The 22455-nt window shown below is 32.1% G+C and overlaps 4 protein-coding genes across 12 annotated transcripts; 2 read left to right on the top strand and 2 right to left on the bottom strand.

Annotated features, from left to right (window-relative positions):
* Nucleotides 1–128: 128 nt before the first annotated feature.
* LOC117230509 (dynactin subunit 1-like) lies at nt 129–10413 on the bottom strand. 5 transcript variants are annotated; one of them, XM_033488065.1, is made up of 15 exons: nt 10270–10413; nt 9720–10134; nt 9483–9640; nt 9327–9359; nt 9109–9165; nt 8569–8710; nt 8073–8135; nt 6998–7135; nt 6490–6627; nt 6165–6404; nt 5317–5568; nt 3273–3389; nt 1152–3206; nt 894–1055; nt 129–805 (listed from the first exon to the last, which is right to left on the bottom strand). In XM_033488065.1, exons 2-15 carry the CDS (start codon nt 9885–9887, stop codon nt 590–592), a joined length of 3939 nt encoding a protein of 1312 aa, XP_033343956.1. In that variant the 5' UTR covers nt 9888–10134; nt 10270–10413; the 3' UTR covers nt 129–589. The 5 variants fall into 5 exon arrangements, with proteins under 5 accessions (XP_033343956.1, XP_033343957.1, XP_033343958.1 ...); XM_033488066.1 differs by lacking the exon at nt 10270–10413 and having other exon boundaries at nt 9720–9974; nt 10048–10263; XM_033488067.1 differs by lacking the exons at nt 8073–8135; nt 10270–10413 and having other exon boundaries at nt 9720–10263.
* Nucleotides 10414–10740: 327 nt separating this feature from the next.
* Nucleotides 10741–12835, top strand: LOC117230514 (nuclear inhibitor of protein phosphatase 1). Its single transcript, XM_033488080.1, has 6 exons — nt 10741–11038; nt 11172–11232; nt 11308–11461; nt 11683–11903; nt 11978–12181; nt 12258–12835. The coding sequence occupies exons 1-6, from the start codon at nt 10944–10946 to the stop codon at nt 12618–12620; spliced, it is 1098 nt and encodes a 365-aa protein (XP_033343971.1). The 5' UTR covers nt 10741–10943; the 3' UTR covers nt 12621–12835.
* A 438-nt stretch (nt 12836–13273) lies between these two features.
* LOC117230511 (tubulin alpha chain-like) lies at nt 13274–16322 on the bottom strand. Of its 3 annotated transcripts, none has more exons than XM_033488071.1 (6): nt 16185–16322; nt 15574–16104; nt 15158–15377; nt 14733–15034; nt 14022–14603; nt 13274–13818 (listed from the first exon to the last, which is right to left on the bottom strand). In XM_033488071.1, exons 2-6 carry the CDS (start codon nt 15574–15576, stop codon nt 13579–13581), a joined length of 1347 nt encoding a protein of 448 aa, XP_033343962.1. In that variant the 5' UTR covers nt 15577–16104; nt 16185–16322; the 3' UTR covers nt 13274–13578. The 3 variants fall into 3 exon arrangements, with proteins under 3 accessions (XP_033343962.1, XP_033343963.1, XP_033343965.1); XM_033488072.1 differs by having other exon boundaries at nt 16072–16104; XM_033488074.1 differs by lacking the exon at nt 15574–16104 and having other exon boundaries at nt 16185–16262.
* On the top strand, nt 14563–22381 carry LOC117230508 (multidrug resistance-associated protein 4-like). Of its 3 annotated transcripts, XM_033488061.1 has the most exons (19): nt 14563–14666; nt 16542–16647; nt 16728–16838; nt 16935–17069; nt 17165–17369; nt 17440–17665; nt 17766–17922; nt 18013–18262; nt 18338–18529; nt 18633–18919; nt 19004–19187; nt 19291–19631; nt 19717–19918; nt 19993–20209; nt 20276–20506; nt 20589–20819; nt 20896–21197; nt 21276–21923; nt 22010–22090. In XM_033488061.1, the coding sequence occupies exons 2-19, from the start codon at nt 16574–16576 to the stop codon at nt 22088–22090; spliced, it is 4074 nt and encodes a 1357-aa protein (XP_033343952.1). In that variant the 5' UTR covers nt 14563–14666; nt 16542–16573. The 3 variants fall into 3 exon arrangements, with proteins under 3 accessions (XP_033343952.1, XP_033343954.1, XP_033343953.1); XM_033488062.1 differs by lacking the exon at nt 14563–14666 and having other exon boundaries at nt 16374–16647; nt 22010–22381; XM_033488063.1 differs by lacking the exons at nt 14563–14666; nt 20589–20819 and having other exon boundaries at nt 16368–16647; nt 22010–22381.
* The last annotated feature ends 74 nt before the right edge of the window (nt 22382–22455 follow it).

Raw genomic sequence — 22455 nt, 5'->3', positions numbered from 1 at the left:
GGCAATACACGATTATCGTTATCCAGAATGGTAGTAACATGTTGTTCAAAATGAACGATATACTTGCTCCCGAGAACTGTGTTGCGATATTCTTGTCACATGGGATATGTAAAGGATATTTATGTAAATATTTTTAAGTCATATATTTGACAAATCTCAAAAGATATTACACAGAAGCCACAGAGGCGCGTAACTTTATCATTTAAATTGTTAATAGTAATAATATTTGAGTTTATAAGGTAACAAAATGTGCTGCAGACTATCAGCTACAATGCACCGGTCATCGTGCTGTAGTCAATTCGAAAATAAATAAAAATCGCACGCTCCAAAATTATGTTATCGCTAGATTCAATCCGTTCCTTTCATCGGATATAAAAAGTCAATTATTCGTTCTTTTGTACATATAAAATAGATTAACTATGTGTATAAATATAACAGAACATCATTGGCTACCACAACTTATGCGTAAGTGACCAAAAGGCAAATACTATAAAATTAATATTTTACAAATTTATTGCACTTACCACTGCTTTTGTGGTAGCATATATTTCCACATTAATATGTTATATTAAGAATTAACAAATGAAAATTAATAGCACAGCAAAGTATGAATTTTCCTAAGTTCCTGCGTTCCTACGTTAACAGTAAAAACTTGTTCTTGACCTTGATGAGGAATAGCGATTTCGGCAGCAAGCAATTGACTTTCATGCATTGCTGCAGTCATTTCACGATTTGGGAATACTGCGAAATTAGCTTCAGCCATTCCACCTACTGTTCTTTGTATAACTTCTTCAAGAACTTCATTCTACAAGAAAAACACAAAAGTTTTAATTTTGATTTACAAACAACTATAATACTGTATATTTATAATTTTCTACTGATTAATGACTTACGATCAATTGATCAGTTCGATCTTTTAACTCTTTCATGACTATTTCTCGTTGTAACAATTGATAAACTGGCATTGCCTTTTCTAACACTGGGCCCTCCATATCACGTGCCTTATTACGTCTTAAATCAGGAACGATAGGGAATGTCATGACTTGTTTAATATCCTGGAAAACAAGAAAAAAATGTTGATTAAAATTAAATAAATATAAAATAATATTTTTTGAATCTTTCATTTATATAATAATTGTTTTGTAAGTTACTTTAGTAAGATCATTAGTTTTTTGTTTTAATTCCTGTATTTTAGCATTAATTGATCCCTGTCTTAATGGAAGAGGAGTTATTGGATCCAAGCTTTCTAACTTTTGACGTAATATATCAGACATTAATTTCTTTCTTTGTTGATTTTCACTGTTTAATGCTTCTTTAAGAGCAGTTATCTCTTGCATTAAGAACTTATTGTCCATTGATTGCATTCCAGATGCTGCTGTAACGCTTCCAGACATACTGTCTGCTCCAGATGCAGACATCATCGTCTTCTTTCCAACAGATTTTAATTTTTCCTTTAACTGGCCTCTCTCCATTTCCAAACTATCAATATCTGTCTGAAGGTGATCCATCGTTTCCTCAAATTCTTTTTCCTTTCGTTTCAATTGATTCATTGCTTCTTCCAATTTTCTCTTCAACTTTTCTACATTCAATTCATGTTCATGTTGTTGAGTTGCAAGTTTTTTCTCTACAACATCTTTTCTCAAAATCATTTCACATAATTCTTCTTGTTTTTCCCTAAGAGCTAATCTCGCTTCAAGTATATCACTATCTCTTGCTTCTAATTTTCTACTAAGTATCTTAATTTCTTCAGCTTCTTTCTTTGCTGCTTGTGCTCTTACTTTGATAGGCTGTAAAGATTCACTTTCCGCATTTTGTTCTCGTTGCTGTGATAACTGTCCACTTATTGCTAATTCGTTTTCACACTCTGCCATTTTTTGTGCGAAATTGGCCGCTAACTGTTGGATACTTGATAAACTTCCTTTAATCGTAGCTACGGGTCCAACATCTTCCGTATCATAAACTTTTTCGCATGCTATAGAAGCCATTTCCTTCAATTTATCTGCACCAAGTCCTGTATCTAAGTCGCCATTGGTAATAATTGCTTGCACAGCACTCTTCAGCAAAATCTGTAATGTTTTCATCATCTTCACAGCATGTTGGTAACACGTAAAAAGTTGTTCACTACAGTCTTTATCCAATCCTAAATTAGATTCTGCATTATGAATTGCAGCAGCATGATCTGTCAATACTCGTCTTCTAGCTGACTTTAGGTGTTGTTGAATTACTTCACACGTTGTCTCCGCATGCTGACAAAGGAGGCCTAAATCACCACTGTCTCCCTGAATCAAAGTTTTGATTGCCGCAGCATCTGTCATAATAGCTTCACAAGAACTGTCCAACATCCTCGTACCATTAACTACCAAACGAGCTTGGTTGATGGTTTCTCCAAATAACACAGAAAACATAGTACAAAAATATCCACAACATTTCTCGATAGCATCCATTGGTAGATTCTCGTCTAATTGATCTTTTTTAGCTAGTTCTATCAAGGAATCCAAAGATTTTTCCTGCGCTGCCATTTCTGGATAAACTGCTCCAGCCTTAAGTAACATTTCAGGACTACATACATTTAATGCAGATTCAAAACAACCAAGGAACGTTTGTAATGCATACATGTATGAACAAAGACGTGATCTGAAGGTATATTGTGCTACCGAATGACCCTTTAAGATAGCTGTTCTATCTACTTTATCCAATGATCTATATTTTTCTCGTACTTGTGATATAAGTATCTCGGTTTTTTGTATCATCCTTGGTATAAGTAAAAGTGTTAGAATAGCATCGTGATCACCGCCACGTGCTAAGAATGCAGGAGACATGAAAGATAATAAATATTTCACATGATTTCGAGCTTCTTCGGCTTCCAATCGTCGTAATTCAAGATCAACAGCTTTTGTTTGAGCACGGGTTTCAGCAAAGGTTTTTTGGAAATCTAAAATTTCTGCTAATTGTTGCTCTGCGCCCCCCATTCCAAATTTAGAGGTTTCAGTTGATTGCACACGTTGTTGTAATTGCAAACATTGATCTTGTAATTGATGAGTGAGTTCGCGGAACTTTGTAATTGTAAGTTCACGGTCCGTTAATGTTTCCAAAGCCGCATCTCGATGTCGATAAGCATCGCGCGCTGCTCCAAGCGCTAAATCCAATTCTTCTCGCAATTCTAGTTCTAATTCTTTCGATGATTCAGCAAGTTGATCAGACATATCCTAAACAAAAGGATAATTATTTAAGCAGCAATTTTTTTAATAATGTTTAGAAAAGACTTTACGTACTTGTAAGGCTTCCAAATCTGCAACAGCTTCTTCCAATTCTGCAACTTTCTCTTCTAACGCCATCTTTTTCTCACCAAGTACTTCAACCATTTCTTCAGCACCTAATGCTGCATCAACCTATTTGATGAAGGAACAAATTTATATATATGCTGAGTTATCATTAAGGTTAGGGGCGTGTAACGAATCTTCACTCGAATTAGCCATCGTTATTATACAATAGAGATAATGTTTATTGGTACAAGTATGATTATTACAGAATTCAACAAGTAATCGCGGTGATTGGATACTCGAGATACTAATATGACAATGATCTTAGCTTCGATAGCGAATCCACGGTCAACAGGGTAGCAAATGTGCTTTCTTCCAAAGTTTAAGAAGTACTCGACTTACTTGTCCACAGTACAAGTATTACTCAATTAACTCTTTGTTAAAACGTAGAGTATTCACTGATCGTAAAGATGCTGCGTAACTCACTGATGAGATCGTACGTGAATGACTTTCTGTCACGATGATGCTACAGAGGAAAACTATGATGGGGTGTGTCCGAGGATACGAGATCACCGGATTCGTCGAGGAAAGCCTTCGTTCAGGAAGTGAGAGAAATGGACGTTGCTGTTAATTGGTTAATTTCTATGTTGGTGGTTGAAGAAGGATGCTAACCGCCCTTGAGAGAAAGTTGCTAGCGGGAAGCGTCGTTCGTGAGAAAAGCAGATTTCCCGTATCTTCCCGTAGTAGGTGATAGATTTAGGGACTGTTAGGACAAAGACTATTTGTCCGTTTGAAGAATCTTAGCTAACTAAATCCTAAGATTTATAGCGGGCCCTTAGGCTAGCTGGAAATATACTGTGAAGATGTATCGACATCTGGCAATTATCTTATTCGAAGGATAGGGTCTTCGTGTGGCGAGCCATGGGACAGAAATCGTTGGAAAGTTTACTGTCGAGTGCCGCTACATCTATTTTTCAAGGAGAGCTATACAATTACTCCATACCTCTGTTAGGTACAACGTTCATCCCGTGACCGCGGCTACGTTTAGCGACTAGTTGTGTCACTTCGAGGCCAAACTCATTGTCACAAATCTCGGGCAAACATAATCGAATTAAATCATAAACAATTACTTAAGTACAGCTATGATAAAAAGTCTAAAGTATTGGGGATTTTCCTTAGAATTCCAAAGAAAAGGCCCCGATGTCCTTTCATCTCCGACATATATATTGTGGTATCGGGGAAAAGCCGTTAGGAAAATCCCGATGAACTACATGTGGAAAACAGTAGAAGTTCTGACAGGCCGGGAAAGATAGGAAATTAATTAACCCTTTGCAGACGGGACGGTTCAAAGTCAACCGTACCGTGGGACCGAGCTGTTGTCGCGATAATCATTTAAAATTGCCATGCACATTTCTGCTTAGGCGCACTTTTCGTTCATGGATGTTAAATTCTAGACATATGTACATGCACAGATTCTCCACAGGATAAATAAAATGATACACATATGAGTCTTCGGTTCTATCAATTGTTTTCGCCAAACGCATATATGAGTTCCTCAGCCAAATTGATGGCTTACGCAGAACGCATATATGTGGCGGTAGTTCGCAAAGGGTTAAAACAGGTGTACTTGACCATCTTGGGTCATCCACATCTGTGGAACACATGTGCGTCAGGTATAAAAAAGATGTCTTGGTGGGGAGAGTGATCAGTAGTCAATAGATGTAGTTGGAGTTACGAGTAAGCCGCGAGTAGTTGCGGGTTGTTGAGTCGTTATGGATTGTTGAGCCGTTATGGGTTGTTGAGTCGTTGTGAGTTGTCGAATCGTTGTGAATTGTCGAATTGTTGTAAGTTGTTAGTTGTAAATTGTAAGTTGATTAGTTAAACAAATTTAGTTGCCCTAGTTGTATCACATTATTACGTCAAGTTTAAATTAAATAGTTATACGTCTGTTTCAATCACAATAAATAAATCTATACAATAAATAAAGATCACTATAATTCTCGCCATTATAATATTAATAAAAAATTACCCATTAACAATTATTAATATTTCTTACTTGTTCTTGTAAATCTGCTATCTGATGTTCCATTTCCTCTACTCGTGTAGACAATTTTTCCTTTGTGCGACCTAGTTCTAATATTTCTGACTTCTTTTGATCTAAATCTTTCTGAAGTTTTTGGAATTCGTGCTTCTCATGCGCAGAAAGATCTCGCATTCTAACAAGAGTCTCTCGTAGTCGATTGTTTTGTTGTTCTAATTGTTTTATTTCGTAACTTGACACACCACCAGCAGAACCCCCTCCTGCAGCCTACAATAATTATACAGCCATCTATATATTAATAATCTGTATAAAAAATAAGGATGGGGTAAGAATGGAACGATTAAATCTAGGTATAGATAGTGTAAGATAGGATAAGCTAGTTTCTGTAGAGATAAGGAAATACAGAATGAGAACTATTGCGTAGAAAACAGAGCTTAATACCAGAGGTAAACCAATGAAACATTACAATGCTAATGTCCGAATACAATGTTACAGTAAAATCTACCCGGAAGTTCGTTCATAGGAAAATCCTTCATTTAAATCCTTCTTCTAGTCGTTTTCTCTGGCACTTAGTTATACGCCCCTCTTCAATGCTCGGGGGTTACGCGATTTTTGATGAGCCTTGCCAACATCATACGAGCAATAGCGGGGCACACGGTTAGGTCTTACCTCTCCTTGGTTGGATAACTCTCGCTGCGTTGTGTGGGTACCAAATATTGGAACAGCTGACTTTCCTCAAGTGTCGCTGGCGACTAATAGCCCATCGTAAATCACACACACACGCGCGCGCGCACACACACACACACATACAAACAAACAAACAAAATACAAATCATAACTAGATGAACTATGAAATACTTTACCCTTTCAGATACTTCTGTTCGTAATATTTCCAGATCTAGTGTTTGTTCTTCAAGTTTTTCTTTCAATTGCTCTAATTCAATTTGTAATGTTTCAGCCTTTTCTTCAGCCATTTCTTTATCTAATGTTGCCATTTCTACAGTTTCTGCAAGATCTGCCATTTCTTCTTGGAATTGTTCTCTAGCTGCATGTGCTTCTCTCGCTTCTTGACGCGCGCGTTGTAGCTCTCTTTGAAGACTAGCCTTTTATCATAGAAATAAATAAAAAAATGTTAAAATTAATGAAAACTATGAAACTTTATTAATCTAACTCAAAAGCTTCCATTACTTGGCTTTCCATAACTTTCGTTTTGAATTCAATAAGTTGTTCAAGTTGAAGCTTTGTTTTTTCAAAGTCTTTCATTCTTTCTTTGTCTTGCATTCTTTTCACCCGTAAAGTTTCTACTTTTTCAGTAAGATCACGAACCTATAATAACATATATAAAACACATTATTTTGTATTTGTTTTGTATATCAATAAACAAATATTGAAATATTTTATTTCAGACTGTGAAAATATCTTGGTAATAACCAAGCAGAATTTCAGATAAAGTCAAAATCTAACTTGCTGAGAAATGGCTTTAACCATTCTCAATCTTTAAGTTGATTATTCAATGATAGGAAACAAATTGGTGGTGGTGACTAAGGGAACATTCATTTAAGTCCATTCAACAGTTAAGCAACAGAAGTTGAAAGAAATTTATGGAGGCTAGAAAATCTGTTTAAAAAAGCTGCAGTGTCTTTAAGAAATAAATATAATTTGAAAAAATAAAACCAATTTTATTAATATTATTTACCTGAGATTTCAGATTTTCATTTTCCTGTTGAAGTTGCAAATGTGATAATTTTTCTTCTACTACATTTGCAGCTGCTGCAGAACCTGCCATTACTTGACCAGGTACAAACTGTGGTTTCAAAGTCTCTACAAAACCTGTCTAAATTGCAAAGAAATTATAAATGAAACTATATTTTAACATTGGGTGTTTTTTTTATTATCGCGTTGGAAACACATATTTTACTAAAGAGTTGCATTAGGTGCTTCAGTTTGAGGTAACCTTCGAAATGCTTTATTTTAATTAATTTATTTATAAATGATATAATTATAAATGTAATTTTCTATTGACGGTAATGAAAAAAACACCCTATATTTCCTATACAAAACATTATGTTTCAGAAAAATGTTGTTTCTGTATGTACATTCAGTAGAATTAGTCTATTTCAAAGTGATTAATGATATTAATTGTGACAAGAGACACCAACAAGCTACACCAAATATTCTATTAGTTCTAACAAGTGTAGGAAATTCAGTCAATGAGTTGAATTGTGTTATATGACACTGCAGTTGACAATAGGCATAATATTAACTAAGTCATCTATCATGTCCTAATCATTTATAAATATCAACTGCATTTATATCAGGGATGTAAGGCTCTTGGTAAACGATGATTAAATAAAAAGAAAGAAACAGGATGTTCCAAGTATGGATCACAAATTTATACCGCAATGCTGTTAAATTCCTATTCATAGAAAGATTGTTATCATTACCTCATTAATATAATGCTAAGGGGAATTCAGTATCTAATTGTTAAAAAGAAAAATGACAATTGTACATTTGAATACCCCTTCTCATGAGAAATTTTAGACTAAGCATCACAGAACTCAATTAACAAAGCAGATCCTTAATGGAACAGTGAAAATAGTGAAGGATAAATCAGTTCCACAATCCATTAAGAAGAAGTAAACCCATCAAAGTGCAGTGATGCTAATTTGAAGTCATGTGTTACAATGCTTATGATCAACAAACAACTAGTATGAGAAGGTTTAAGGTCAGATGAGAAAATTTAGATATTACAATTAATGAGTATTAATTACATTATTGTGATCATCTTGGGCCTTTGGCTTTTTGCCGGGAGGCGAGCTCGTGCTAGGGGACTTCTGAAACACGTACGTGCATTCCCATATGAATCATTCTGTGCCAACGGAATTATTTAACATGTGCTCAAAGTTTAAAGTTCACTACTCTGTGTTATTAGCTTATCTGGCATTATAAACATTTCTCTGTAGTTTTTTATTTAATACCGAGTCACAGAATACGATTCTTTGAATATGATAGTAACAAACATATAAGTTACTTCAAATTTTCAAAGATTTAAACGTAGCAAAGCCAATCTTTTATCACATTTTTTGAGAATTTATCACATATAGAGGTATATTCATATTTTATGGAAAACTTCATCTCATGTATTCATGCCTTGTTGAATCCTCAGAATAATTCATTCACTGTGTTCACATAAATAACTGATATATCAACTTATTAAAATTAACTATATAGAAATAATAAAAGCATGACCAGAACAACAAACAATACCTCGATGAATGAAGCTCCTTTAGATGTTGGAACTGGTATAAGTGATTCTCCTCCATCTTTACGTTCATGCTGTGATCCAGACAAACTTTCTGTACTTGGAGCACTTAAAAGTGTCCTACTACCAGCCAATGAAAGTCTTGAACTGTAAAAAACACAATGTTAGTATCTCTTTAGTAAATATAATTTAAGTTCTGACAATATTTATGATATTAAAGCTATATTCCCTTGCAATTACAACACAATTTAGATGCACATCATCAATTACAAATACATTAAATTATTTGATAGCATAGTTTTAAAATACTTTATTGATATGTAAAGTGCTATAATATTTTTCCAAAAGTAAAAAATTATATATCAATTGCAATTTTATATTCATATTCTTATTTATATCCTACATACATTTGCTATAATGAGAAAAGCTTAGAAATGTATAAAAAGTGAATAACAGATATAATTCTTAGCTGCTTATATATATAAAAGCATTTAAGGAGGATATTAAGGCAAATTTTTCAGGGATCAATCTTTATAAATTCTTACCCAGATAGTTTCTCAGATTGCTGCCTAGTATGGGCAGGAGAAGTTTTTCTCCGTACTCTTTTATGACCAGCATATGAATTTTAAGAATTTATTAATTATACTTGTCTCAAAGTACCTATTTTTTATTATTTCTTATATCAAAAATTATACAATAAGATCTACCAATTTATATCTTATATATTAAAAATTATGATTTATCATTCAATGTAATAACTTACGCAGTAGGTTCATTCCTTCGACGTGTACTTATGCTAGCATAAAAATTATGATAAGATAAGTTAATGGCATTGTCACATGTAATACGCAACATTATCTCAATAAAAAAAAGAAATGCGACATCTGAAAAAATTTAAGGTAAAAAAAAACCACATTACCTATTCAATCGACTTCTAGCACGTGCCGCACTGGTCTCGTCTGGTGTAGTAGCACTACTACCTGCTGAAGATGGACTAGCAGGTTCAGTTCTATTGCCTGCTTCATCCAACAAAATAAGTTGTGACTGCCGTACAAACATTCCATGATTTTCAGCACACTAGTACAATAAAAATGTGTACAATGTAATTATGTGATTGCTATATTTTATATATACAGACAAATATAAAATAACCTACTTTAAAATAACATTGCCCTTTGATAGTTCCATTGTTCTTTCCTTTTGGTTCATCAAGTATGACTCCAATCCATTTTCCTGAAGCGAAACTTGGATGACCAATATAAGCAATTATTCCTTGACAGTCTTTGCCAGGAACTTCGACACGCTGTCCGACTTTATACGACATTTCAGCCGTGGAAGATTATTACATCTAGTTTCATACAGTTCATTTATTGTAACAGGATATCTTTTATCTCTTGTTCAACTGTTCAGCTTGTCAATTATATATTTGAATTTCGTTACAAGCAGTTCAAACGACATAAATTCTCAATCACACTGACACATACGTTGCTCTACTAACTATAAAATTATTCGGCCACTTATGTCAGTCAGCTTCTGCCAGCTTCTTTAGACCGCTTCTATCTTATGTGCTGCTATAATTAAAGAATTTGAATTTTCATTTCTAAACTAAATAATGTTTATTGTATCTTCAAATTTTACTATTCTACTAAAATCTAAAGTATTAAGATTCTGATTTAGTTATTCAAAATGTCATCATTGATTCTTACTTGATTCATCTTCTTCTAATGTATACCACCACAATATCACTATAATAATTTCTGTTACTATTCAGCTAGATTTATTTTAAATATATTAAAAAATTAAAAAGTACATATTTTTCACCATTTCGTTTTTCTTATCATTCTAATCAATAGTATATTGCTTAATTTCCTTTAAAATATTTTCAACAAAAAAATATATGATTTATAAATCTGAGAATCCAAAATAAGAACACTACTCGTATGTATGCAAAAGAATATTAGGATAGTATCAAAATAAAAAATGTATTTTCTTATCATTTTCTCTGCTTTGTATTACAATTTTATTGTTTTAAATATGAAATAAAACAGATAGAATTAGTTATTATGACACGAACATATGTTAAAGTGTACATCAAAATTTCTTTAAAATTTTCATTGATATACCCGGGGCACTAAGTTACTTAATTACGTCTTTGAATGATATATATGCCTATATGTATATGGCATCAAAATAATACCTTATGTTAAAGTTGATAAAAAATAACTTTCTTTCAGGCTGCGTATATGTATGTGCCTACTATTTATATCCTTTTAAGAAATATCCATAATATATGGAATGGAAACGGAAGCAGTTATGAAGAATTATCATAAAATTTCATTAAGGTTTTTTTAATATGACGTTCTGCTATCGCTGACATCGAATGTGTTTTTCTGCCCGGTTAATTTCATGTCCATTTAATAACAAAGCAAATTATTTCAAAGTGGTGATGGCTAATCATTACGAAGTACCCAATTGGTACGTTTGGAAAATTTTTATCAGACTGTTCCAAATAGTTACTTAACCATTTTAGATACAATATTACTATCTAATATTATAGTATATTTATAGCATAAAAAATATTACCTTACACATAGATTATGCTTTTCAGGGCTGGGAAGCCACCAGTTGGATTACATTTAGATGTACTGAAGAATGACAAATTAATTCAAGTAAGGGAATTATATATTACGCCTAAAGATTTAGGTCTTTTTTAGAGATATATCAGAAATATTATTTTGTTTCAGAAATTAATGGTTGATGAGAAAAAATGTTACTTATTTGGCCGTAATCAACAATTAAATGACTTTTGTATAGATCACGCTTCTTGTTCTCGTGTTCATGCTGCTCTTGTTTATCACAAACATTTAAATCGTGCATTTCTTGTTGACTTGGGTAGCAGTAAGTATTATATCATTATTTTTAATTTATAACATTTTAATTCATAACTAACATGTTATATTTTATTATACACATTGATTTTTAATTATAAGAAACAGAATCTAATTAAGCAATATGAAATGAACATTTTTAATGATTTAAATAAATATGAAACTCTTTGTTTTTGAACAAAACATTAAGATTTAAGTTATAAATATTATAAATTTTGACTGATTTCTCAGCACATGGAACTTTTATTGGTAATCTTCGTTTGGAACAACATAAACCCACACAATTACCAATTGATAGTACATTTCATTTTGGAGCTTCTACACGGTATTATATTATTAGAGAAAGACCTCAAACTGGCACAAGACCAATTATAGAGGAATTAGAGAAACTATCAGAAGATACAGATGCTGGTGGTTTATTAGGTTTACCTGAAACAGAAACAGAACTTGATGTATGCCTCAAGTAATATTTATATTTAAATTATATTATTAAGATATAGTTTAATAACTATATTGTTAATTACAGAATTTAACGGAATTTAACACTGCACATAATAGACGTATATCTATGCTAGGAATAACAGACGATGAAATTCATAAACCAACTAGAAAACGAAAGAAAAAAGGAATTACGTTCAATGATGATGAAGAAGTAATAAATCCAGAAGATGTTGATCCATCAGTCGGAAGATTTCGTAATCTTGTACAAACGACAGTTGTTCCCAGTAAAGTAAGGGTTATTCCAAATCAACATTATATATATATTTATATATGTTTTATAAATTTATTATTCATTGATATTTTAGAGAATGCGTATGGAAGGAGGTTTAATATCCTTATCAGAGGATCACAATCCTTTAAAGCATCTTCAACCTACAACAACTACACCTCAACTCTATCAAGATTTGCCACCAGAACAGTTTACTCCATCGTCGTTGTCTCTTAATCCATTTTCTAGTGCACTATCTTCATTATCATCTCGACTTGGTATTGCATTACCAAATCCAGCTCCTGAGGTAGAGATGACACCCAATCAAATACAAACAGAAACACCACATGTAGCAGAAATACCAGGACCTACTGATACACGAACGATGGAACCAAAAAAGAAAAAATATGCCAAAGAAGCTTGGCCTGGGAAGAAACCTATTCCAACACTTTTGGTGTAATAATTAAGTTAAGGAGTCTATTTTTATCAGATAGTTTTATTATTTGAGATTTAGGTATTAAGTTATATAAGAATCTATGCATAAATTGCTCGTATAAAGGTTCAGGAAGATATTTGGTTAATAGTCAATATCATTATTAAATTCAATTTAACCATAACTATAAAACTGTATTTTACATAGCAATTTATTCTAATATATATCTTTTTCATCCTTCATTAATCAATTACAATTTTTTATCTTCTTTGTAAAAATCAAAATTGTAATTAAAATTTCCTGTAAGATAAACAAACATAAATAAATAGAGATTACTTTAGCATTAAGAGAATTATAAATATAATAATGATAAGAAAGTTTTTTTGTGATATAGTACATTATCACTAAAAAAAGTTATTTTCATTAATTATATCCGGTAAAGTTACTACATTTACTTATGAATGTTGTATATATAAGATATATTCTTTACAAGTAATAACACGATGATATTGTCTTCAGATAATTTAAATATCTTTATTTGCGAAAGTGACAAATCACTATACCCGCGTACTTATTGTTAGTGCAATAATTATACTGACTTGGAATCTTGAATAAATTCCACTTCTATTATTTACGAAAACAGTAAGTACATTATAATTTACGAGTTTTATTTTTTCAGGTAAAAGTACTGTTTCTAGCACATAGAAATTTATTTTTAATTTAATAATACATCACCCAAAACTTCAAAGCTAACTGGGGGGAATATATTTTTGTTTATTTTATTAATAAATTTATTAATAAATGTTATAAAAAAATAATTTTATTAAAAAGATGAAAATAAATAAACAAATCACAAGACATAAGAAGCGTAATATAAAACACCAGTCTCTTTGTACATACAATTAATTTGATCATGCATAAGTCCTTTTGTTGGGTAGCTGAAAAATGCCGAAATACTTGCACGGATTACGTGCATTTATATATATTAATATTCCAACGAAGCATCTGGTGTGGTTGACGATTCGAGTGCGACTTCTTCGTAGTCTCTCTCTAATGCGGCGAGATCATCACGCGCTTCTGCAAACTCACCTTCCTCCATACCTTCTCCGACGTACCAATGAACGAATGCTCGCTTGTGATACATAAGATCGAACTTGTAATTTAATTTAGACCAGGCTTCCTCTATAGCTGTTGTGTTCGACAACATTGAAACCGCCCTTTGAACCTATATCATATTTAACTTTGTAATTGCATTTTAAAAATAATATATAAATTGTCTCAAAATATGTTCAAATAACTGAATTAGTGCTTCAACTATAGTATGTTTAATCCTTTAATTATAGCGTATGGAAACAATACCGTGAAACATTAAATTTGCTCTTTAATTATTACTGATAATGACAGACATATTTATGTAATAATTGATACCTTGGCGAGGTCTCCACCCGGAACAACAGTAGGTGGTTGATAATTGATGCCGACCTTAAAACCAGTTGGACACCAATCAACGAAACGTATACAACTTTTCCTCTTCATAGCCGCAATTGCCGCGTTCACATCCTTTGGTACCACCTCTCCGCGATAAAGTAGGCAGCAGGCCATATATTTTCCTTCTCGAGGATCGCATTTGACCATTTGATTGGATGCCTCGAAGCATTCGGACGTTATTTCTGCTACAGACATCCCTTCGTGGAAAGCTTTATCAGCCGAAACCACCGGCGCATAAGTCGCCAGTGGGAAATGAATCCTAGGATATGGTACTAAGTTCGTTTGAAATTCCGTTAGATCTACGTTCAGAGCACCATCGAATCTCAAAGAGGCAGTTATCGATGATACCACTTGGCTGATAAGGCGATTCAGATTCGCGTATGAAGGCCGCTCGATACCAAGCTTCCGTCTACATATATCATAAATTGCTTCGTTATCCACCATAAACGCGCAATCCGAATGACCGATTGTAGTGTGAGTTGTCAGAATCGAGTTGTATGGTTCTACGACGGCGGTAGATACCTACACATTATTTTTCTTTACGTAAGGATACTGTGTTACCCAACTTCCCATCATATATACAAGGTAATTATAGATAAAACAAACGCGAAAAAAATATCTATCAATTTCTTTCTTTTTGGCTTTGCATACTTGTGGTGCTGGATATACGGCAAATTCTAATTTGCTCTTTTTCCCATAATCATCGGACAGTTTTTGCATAAGCAACGAAGTGAATCCCGACCCGGTGCCTCCTCCAAACGAGTGAAAGACGAAGAATCCTTGAAGTCCAGTACATTGATCCGTCAACCTTCTCACTCGATCCATTACAGAGTCTATTACTTCCCTACCGATGGAATAATGACCACGAGCATAATTGTTTGCAGCATCTTCTTTACCCGTGATTAATTGTTCAGGGTGATATAATTGCTTGTAAGGTCCTATCCTTACTTCGTCTATAGGAAGTTTTGAAATATTCGTATTTTTAACATCACTCGTTATATCAGCCTTCCATAGAGCTTCAAAAGATTTTACGATTTATACAGTTAAAATTTTCTTTTTACGGAAATTAAACTAACCAACGACCGTAGGCTCTAAATCAACCATCACAGCACGCGGTACCATCTTGCCAGAACTGGTTTCATTGAAAAAGGTATTAAAACAATCGTTTGTTCCGGACACTTTGTCTGATGGTATCGTTCCATCCGGTTGAATTCCATGTTCCAAACAATACAATTCCCAACACGCATTACCCATTTGAACACCTGCTTGACCCACGTGCATTGAAATACACTCACGCTGAAGCAAAATTTATAACTTCCGTTAACGATTAACAATTAAATAAAAATAGTCTTCTGCAATAAAAAAAAATGCTCTACATCGTTTGTAACTTGAGAATAAACATATGTAATTCATTTTACATTGTACTGAACATTGTTAAAAAGAGATATATTGCTTGTGTAATAGAGTATTATGAATTTCATTTACGTCATACCATTTTGATTACTTTAGAATAACACGTATATCTTGAAATATTATTTGAAATTTTCTTGGATTGTCGAACCGAAAAAGAATTAAAGATTTTTCTTAATTACAAGAAATTTTGGAAGTCAGTCATCCGCTACCCAAGAAAAATCCTGTGACAATTTACTTCAGTTGTCCGGACAACGAAATTGTGTAATGAAAATAACAAAAAAAGGGAAAGTTGAAAGTCATCATATATATTCTTTAATTGATATTTTCATCGAATAAAACACGAAAACCTTGATAAAATGACAAACATATGTTCATTACATTATGTTCATGTTAGATTATATTAGATCACATTATATTACACGATAAGCTTATCTACATAGTTACAGAAGTTTCATAAATTTTTTCATTTATTGCTTTTATTTATCTTAGTTCCTTATCTCCATAAAACATTACTCATTGAAATTTTTAATTGAATACATGATCAGTGCTTGTAAATATATTTTTTAACGCAATTCACCTTGTTCTCATATTATATATGATCCATTGCATGCTGCGAATAAAAAAGGAAGGATATAATTCTTCCTTCCCTTTCATTAGTACAATTTCTAGAAATAGATAGTTAAAAATAACCTGTTAATGTTTGGGATAAGTTAATGCCCTTGACATTTTCATCACATCCTATCTTCCCACGAATACTATGCATTACTGTGCAATAGTTTGTGATCTCGAGAGCCTTATGTAATTACATACGTTCAATCGATCGTGCGCGTGTTGTGCACGTGTCATGATTTGTTGAATCATTTCTTAATAGGTTCCTTACTATCTCGTAACAGAAAACTCCTAGCAATTAGTTGAGAGAAACGGAATTGTTACTCGTGACTCCTTAATGATGACGCGAAGAATTACTGTTGAATTAACGTAAATGTACCTAATGCTTTTTAGAGTGACTACTCAAATTCTTTTGTGCGGCATGGTTTATTCTTGTAGAAATAGCTGTACTATGTGTAAAACGATCGATCATGGATTCTAGTAAGAAGTATGACAATCCCAATCCAAAATTAACGGCGAATGTTTTTAGTAAACTGATCTTTTGGTAAGTTTTCTATGTTAATTATAATAATTTTTTTAAAATAGAGCTATTGTTATATAAAAATATTTATTATTATATTTAAGGTGGCTGAAACCCCTATTCTGGTATGCTAAGGATCATGATCTTGAGATTAAAGATATCTATAATGTCATGCCAAATGATGTTAGTCAACATCTTGGAGATAAACTCGAGAGGTAATAAGCATATGTACATAAGGATAATACCAATATTTTGGAACTGATAAAATTCATATCATGAACTATGTTTGTATTGTCTCCATTCTTGTTTAGGAACTGGATTAAAGAAGTTAAGTCCGCAGAAGGAGCAAATAGAAAACCTAAATTTTTTAATGCTTTAAGAAAAACATTTATGTGGTCATTTGCTCACTATGGAGGATGGCAGTTTTTTTTAGCAGTTGTTTTAAGGTAAGAGCGAGAAGTTTCTTATTGCATAATTTTTATCATTATAATATATATTATTTACTATTATTGTATAATTTTTAATCACTATGGAATTCTAGGGTTATTCAACCATATGTGCTAGGTCTTCTTATCTGGCACTTTGATCCTAGAGCAACATCCACAGCTAATGAAGCATACATTTATGCTTCAGCTGTTATACTTATAGTCTTATGTGGAGCTTTAATTACTCATCATTCTATGTTAGGTTTAATGGAAGTTGGAATGAGAGTGAGAATAGCATGTTCCTCTCTAATGTATAGAAAGGTGAAAACAAATTATTATCCATAAATTTATATTTATCAACTATTGTTACTTAAAATACCATTGCTTTTAGATTTTGCGTTTGTCAAGATCTTCTACTAATGTTACTACTCCTGGACAAATTATAAACATAATGTCAAATGATGTAGCAAGATTTGAACAATTATTTATAGCATTGCATTATATTTGGATCTTACCCATTCAAGGTGCTCTGATTACTTTTATGATATGGGAAAGTGTAGGAATTGCATCTTTAGCTGGTGTTTTTCTTATAACTATGCAAACTGTACCTGTTCAAGGTATGTACATATGTCATCATATATCACTATTACAATTTTGTTTGTGTAATAGCCTTTTAAATTATAAAAGAAGAAACTAACTAATGTGGTTTTATTGTAGGATATCTAGGAAAATGGGTATCAAAATTAAGATTAAAAATCGCAGTTAGGACTGACGAAAGAGTAAGATTAATGTCAGAAATAATTGGTGGAATTCAAGTTATTAAAATGTATACTTGGGAACAACCATTTGAAAAACTTGTTAGCTTTGTTAGAAGGTTTTCTTCAGTGTTTTGTTATGTTATTATTATTGTTATACAAGTATTATAAATTATTAAATGTGTTTAAAATGTATAATTACTTTTTAGTCAGGAGATAGACGTACTAACAGTTGCATCGTACTTACGAGGTTTTACCTTAGCTACTTTTGTGTTTACCGAACGTACAACATTATACTTTACAATTATGGCATATGTACTTCTCGGCAACACTATATCTGCCGATAAAGTATTTTCGATGGCACAATATTTCAATATCCTCCAACTTACTATGGCTATATTATACCCTATGGCTGTATCTGCTGCTGCAGAGGCTCATGTATCTATTAAGAGACTTGAAGTAAGAGAAATAATTATTATCGTTTTGTTCTATGTGGATTTTATATATGTAATTTATAACATAACATTTTTTTAGAATTTCCTTTTATTGAAAGAAAATAATAACATAATCCAGTCACAACAAACCAATGGAGATGGTAGTATTATGATGAAAAATATTACAGCATCTTGGACAGAAAACACAATTGCAAATACGTTACATGATATCAATGTTCAAATAGAACCTGGCAAGCTTTATGCTATTGTTGGTTCAGTTGGTGCAGGAAAGGTAATATATCCTCATACATATATATATATATATATATCTTCAAAAAGTAATGTCTTCATTGTTTGTAATGCAGAATGCTGCTAATCTTCATGTACATTTTCAGAGTTCATTTCTTCAATTAATTTTAAAGGAACTACAACAGTCACATGGAGAAATAAAAGTAAATGGTATTGTATCTTATGCTAGTCAAGAAGCGTGGTTATTTTCGGGTACAGTGCGCAATAATATACTTTTTGGGCAGTCTTATGATAAAGAAAAGTACAATGATGTTGTTAGAGCATGTACTCTCATTAAAGATTTTCAACAGTTTAATTACGGCGACAGAACTTTAGTTGGAGATAGAGGTGCAGCACTCAGTGGTGGTCAACGAGCAAGAATTAATTTAGCTAGGTACATATCGACAAGAAATAAACGGTATTATGTTGAAATATTAACTTTAAGAACCACTTTTAATTCAAATGATCATTACAACAGGGCTGTATATAGGAACGCGGATATTTATTTATTGGATGATCCATTATCCGCAGTCGATACTCACGTAGGAAAACAATTGTTCAATGAATGCATCAAAAATTATCTTCGAAATAAAACAAGAATTCTTGTAACACATCAGGTTCAATATTTGAAAGATTGCGATTACATTATTCTATTAAACAATGTAAGTAGTAATAATCAAAACTGTCATTATTATATTACTATGCTATTTTTATGTTATATTACTTTTATAACATTGTTATGTTATAAAGTAATGTTTATTTTAGGGCAAAATCGAATGTGAAGGTACATTTACAGAAATTCAAAGCAAACGTACAGACTTTTTACATATGCTTTCGACAGAAGAAAATAAAGGAGATTCGGAAGTCATGGAAATTGATGATAATACTAATCCTGATTTATCTATTAATTATGGTAATGGTAAAGATGATGATGAAACAGAACCAAAAGAAACTGAGGAATTAATGGCAAAAGGAAACGTTTCTAAATCTCTTTATTGGAAATATTTTCGAGCTGGAGGATCTGTCTTAATGATTCTGATTTTTGTATGGTCTTTAATTTTTGGACAGATTGGAAGTAGTGGTTGCGATTATTGGGTTGCTTATTGGTTAGTATCTATTATTATTTCCTTTTAATAAGAGTTATCTTGTGTATTATCTCTCCTTTTTTGTTTTGTTCTTTTTTCTTTTTAGGACAAAACAAGAAGAAATACGCATTAAACGCAATAGTATTAATCATACAGTTCAACTATCAGAACAAAATCACACAGTACCATTTTCCGCTGACGGAGATACAAATAAATCAATAAATGAAACGACTTTATTGGAGATGGATGATTTTAATAGTACAATTTCAAAATTGTACCCATTAAAAAATGAAAGTTTTGATAATATTGTTAGTAATTTTACTTTGCTTCTTTTCCATTTAAGAAATAGCGACGAATCTTATTTTTTATTTTATATGTATAGACGTGGACTATTAACGCGAGGTCCAATACAGTTTACCTCCATCGTGACACTGCTTTGTGGATTTATGGAGCATTCATCCTTACAAGCATTGTATTGACATCCACAAGAAATATTGTATTTTATAAAATATGTATGAATGCTAGTAAAAATCTTCATAATCTTATGTTCTCGTGTTTATTAAAAGCGCCGATGCTATTTTTTGATACACATCCTTCTGGTAAGTATTTAAAATTATATAAAATAAAATTATACAAAATAAAAATATTATAATGTTAAATTTTAGGTCGCATTCTAAATCGTTTCTCAAAGGATGTTGGATCAGTAGATGAAATTTTACCAAGAACGATGATAGAATCCATCCAAATATTTACTGTAATGGTTGGAATTTTAGTTCAAGTTTTCATTATTAATTGGTGGACAATATTTCCAATGTTTATCATGGGTTTCTTATATTGGCAAATACGAAATATTTATCTTAAAACTGCGCAAGATATGAAACGCTTTGAAGGAACTAGTAAGCATTTTGTAATTTATTAGATAAATATTATTCAGAATGATTAATGTAATATTATTAACAATTCTCTATAAAATTTTAGCCAAAAGTCCTGTTTTCTCCCATGTTAGTTCTTCCTTATTAGGACTAACAACAATTCGTTCTGCTTGCGCGCATAACATGGTTCGGAAAGAATTCGACGTTCACCAAGATCTTCATACTAGTGCTTATTACTTGACAATAGCAACAAGTACTGCTTTTGGATTTGCATTAGATGTTGTGTCTATTTGTTTTATTGCTTTTATTACCTATAGCTTCATCATATTGGATGATGGTAATTTATAAATTTATGCTGTCATCAGAAAAGTAATTAACATTATGTCATTAAATATCTATTCACATACTTTTAGGAAATACATTTGCGGGAAATGTAGGATTAGCCATATCTCAAGTATTAATATTATGTGGAATGCTTCAGCATGGAATGCGTCAAACTGCAGAAACAATATCGCAAATGACAAGTGTAGAACGAATTCTACAATTTACACAGCTCGATAAAGAGGGACCATTTGAAAGTGAACCTAATAAAAAACCGTCTGCACAGTGGCCTTCTAAAGGAGAAATAAATTTCGATCATTTATATTTACGCTATGAAGATTCCGCACCACCAGTTCTTAAAGATTTATGTTTTACCATTAAATCTGGAGAAAAGGTAATTTATTATTGTTTATCAACAAAATTAGCATATTATCTATATATTTAAATTAACCGTTAAGTGTTGCATTTTTAGGTAGGAATAGTCGGTCGCACTGGTGCTGGTAAAACCTCTTTAATATCAGCTTTGTTTCGTTTGGCTAAACTCGAAGGTGCTATTTACATAGATAAATTAGATACAAAACAAATAGGTCTTCATGAATTACGAAGGAAAATTTCTATTATCCCACAAGAACCTGTATTATTCTCAGCGACGCTTCGAGATAATCTCGATCCATTTCATGATTTTGATGATGCTACTCTTTGGGCTGCCCTCGAGGATGTAGAATTAAAATTAAGTGTTTCTTCTCTAGACTATAATGTTGATCAAGGTGGAGCTAATTTCAGTGTGGGGCAAAGACAGTTACTCTGTTTAGCTCGAGCGATCTTAAGAAATAATAAGATTCTGCTTCTTGATGAAGCTACCGCTAATGTCGATCCTGCGACAGATGCCTTAATACAGAAGACTATTCGACAAAAATTCAAGAGTTGCACGGTATTAACCATAGCACATAGATTGAATACAATCATGGATAGCAACAAAGTGCTAGTTATGGATCATGGAAAAGCAATTGAATTTGATCATCCCTATGTTCTACTTAAAAATGAGCAAAGCCATTTCACTAATATGGTCAAAGAAACTGGGAAGCTAATGTTTGAACAACTCAAAAAAATTGCAGAAGAGGTATATTCATATTAAATATTCTCTTGTTTATAATATCTGTTTATAACAATTTGTTGTAATTTGTATAAATTTTTATCAAATTTTAGGCTTATAACAGTGTCTGCACCGATGCAGAATTGCAGTCACTGCCACAAATTCATAATGGTGAAACAGTGAAAGATAATTAGAATTTTGGTAAATACTAATATTGTTCCTACTTACATAATTATTTATTTTATATTTAATGTATAATGACACTTCTTGCGATCAAAACTTCTTTGAAATACTCCAGCTATAATTTTTTAAACTTTGTTTAATGTAAAAATATTGTCCATACACAGTGAGAATGTTCACAAGTAAATTTGCATAAGCAGCATAAGTTTGCATCTGCAAAGCATTGTACTTCATATATAATAGTATTTTTGATATTGTTTAGATATTTTATAATGCAAAATATATTTTATATATGTTGAAAAAGATTACTATATGAAATTATATGTAAATTCAATGTACAATTACTTTTTAATAAAATATATGTACACAAATGTATATA

Source organism: Bombus vosnesenskii, unplaced genomic scaffold, assembly GCF_011952255.1.
Source record: "Bombus vosnesenskii isolate JDL3184/JDL3185 unplaced genomic scaffold, Bvos_JDL3184-5_v1.1 scf7180000013267, whole genome shotgun sequence".
NCBI classification, from domain to species: domain Eukaryota; kingdom Metazoa; phylum Arthropoda; class Insecta; order Hymenoptera; family Apidae; genus Bombus; species Bombus vosnesenskii.
This window is presented reverse-complemented; position numbering and strand designations above follow the sequence as displayed.

What these genes read in the sequence shown, in the direction of transcription:
- LOC117230509 (XM_033488065.1), bottom strand. Translation starts at nt 9,887, where the DNA reads ATGTCGTATAAAGTCGGACAGCGTGTCGAAGTTCCTGGCAAAGACTGT. An exon ending in GCTAGAAGTCGATTGAATAG is followed by an intron (nt 9,360 to 9,482) that starts GTAATGTGGTTT and finishes TTTTTATGCTAG; the next exon opens with CATAAGTACACGTCGAAGGA. An exon ending in AAACTAATGATCTTACTAAA is followed by an intron (nt 1,056 to 1,151) that starts GTAACTTACAAA and finishes CTTGTTTTCCAG; the next exon opens with GATATTAAACAAGTCATGAC.
- LOC117230514 (XM_033488080.1), top strand. Translation starts at nt 10,944, where the DNA reads ATGTGTTTTTCTGCCCGGTTAATTTCATGTCCATTTAATAACAAAGCA. An exon ending in CATTACGAAGTACCCAATTG is followed by an intron (nt 11,039 to 11,171) that starts GTACGTTTGGAA and finishes TATGCTTTTCAG; the next exon opens with GGCTGGGAAGCCACCAGTTG. An exon ending in AGAATGACAAATTAATTCAA is followed by an intron (nt 11,233 to 11,307) that starts GTAAGGGAATTA and finishes ATTTTGTTTCAG; the next exon opens with AAATTAATGGTTGATGAGAA.
- LOC117230511 (XM_033488071.1), bottom strand. An exon ending in TTTAGAGCCTACGGTCGTTG is followed by an intron (nt 15,035 to 15,157) that starts GTTAGTTTAATT and finishes AACTTCCTATAG; the next exon opens with ACGAAGTAAGGATAGGACCT. An exon ending in CCGTATATCCAGCACCACAA is followed by an intron (nt 14,604 to 14,732) that starts GTATGCAAAGCC and finishes AATAATGTGTAG; the next exon opens with GTATCTACCGCCGTCGTAGA.
- LOC117230508 (XM_033488062.1), top strand. Translation starts at nt 16,574, where the DNA reads ATGGATTCTAGTAAGAAGTATGACAATCCCAATCCAAAATTAACGGCG. An exon ending in TATCTATTAAGAGACTTGAA is followed by an intron (nt 18,263 to 18,337) that starts GTAAGAGAAATA and finishes ACATTTTTTTAG; the next exon opens with AATTTCCTTTTATTGAAAGA. An exon ending in GAAACGCTTTGAAGGAACTA is followed by an intron (nt 20,507 to 20,588) that starts GTAAGCATTTTG and finishes ATAAAATTTTAG; the next exon opens with CCAAAAGTCCTGTTTTCTCC.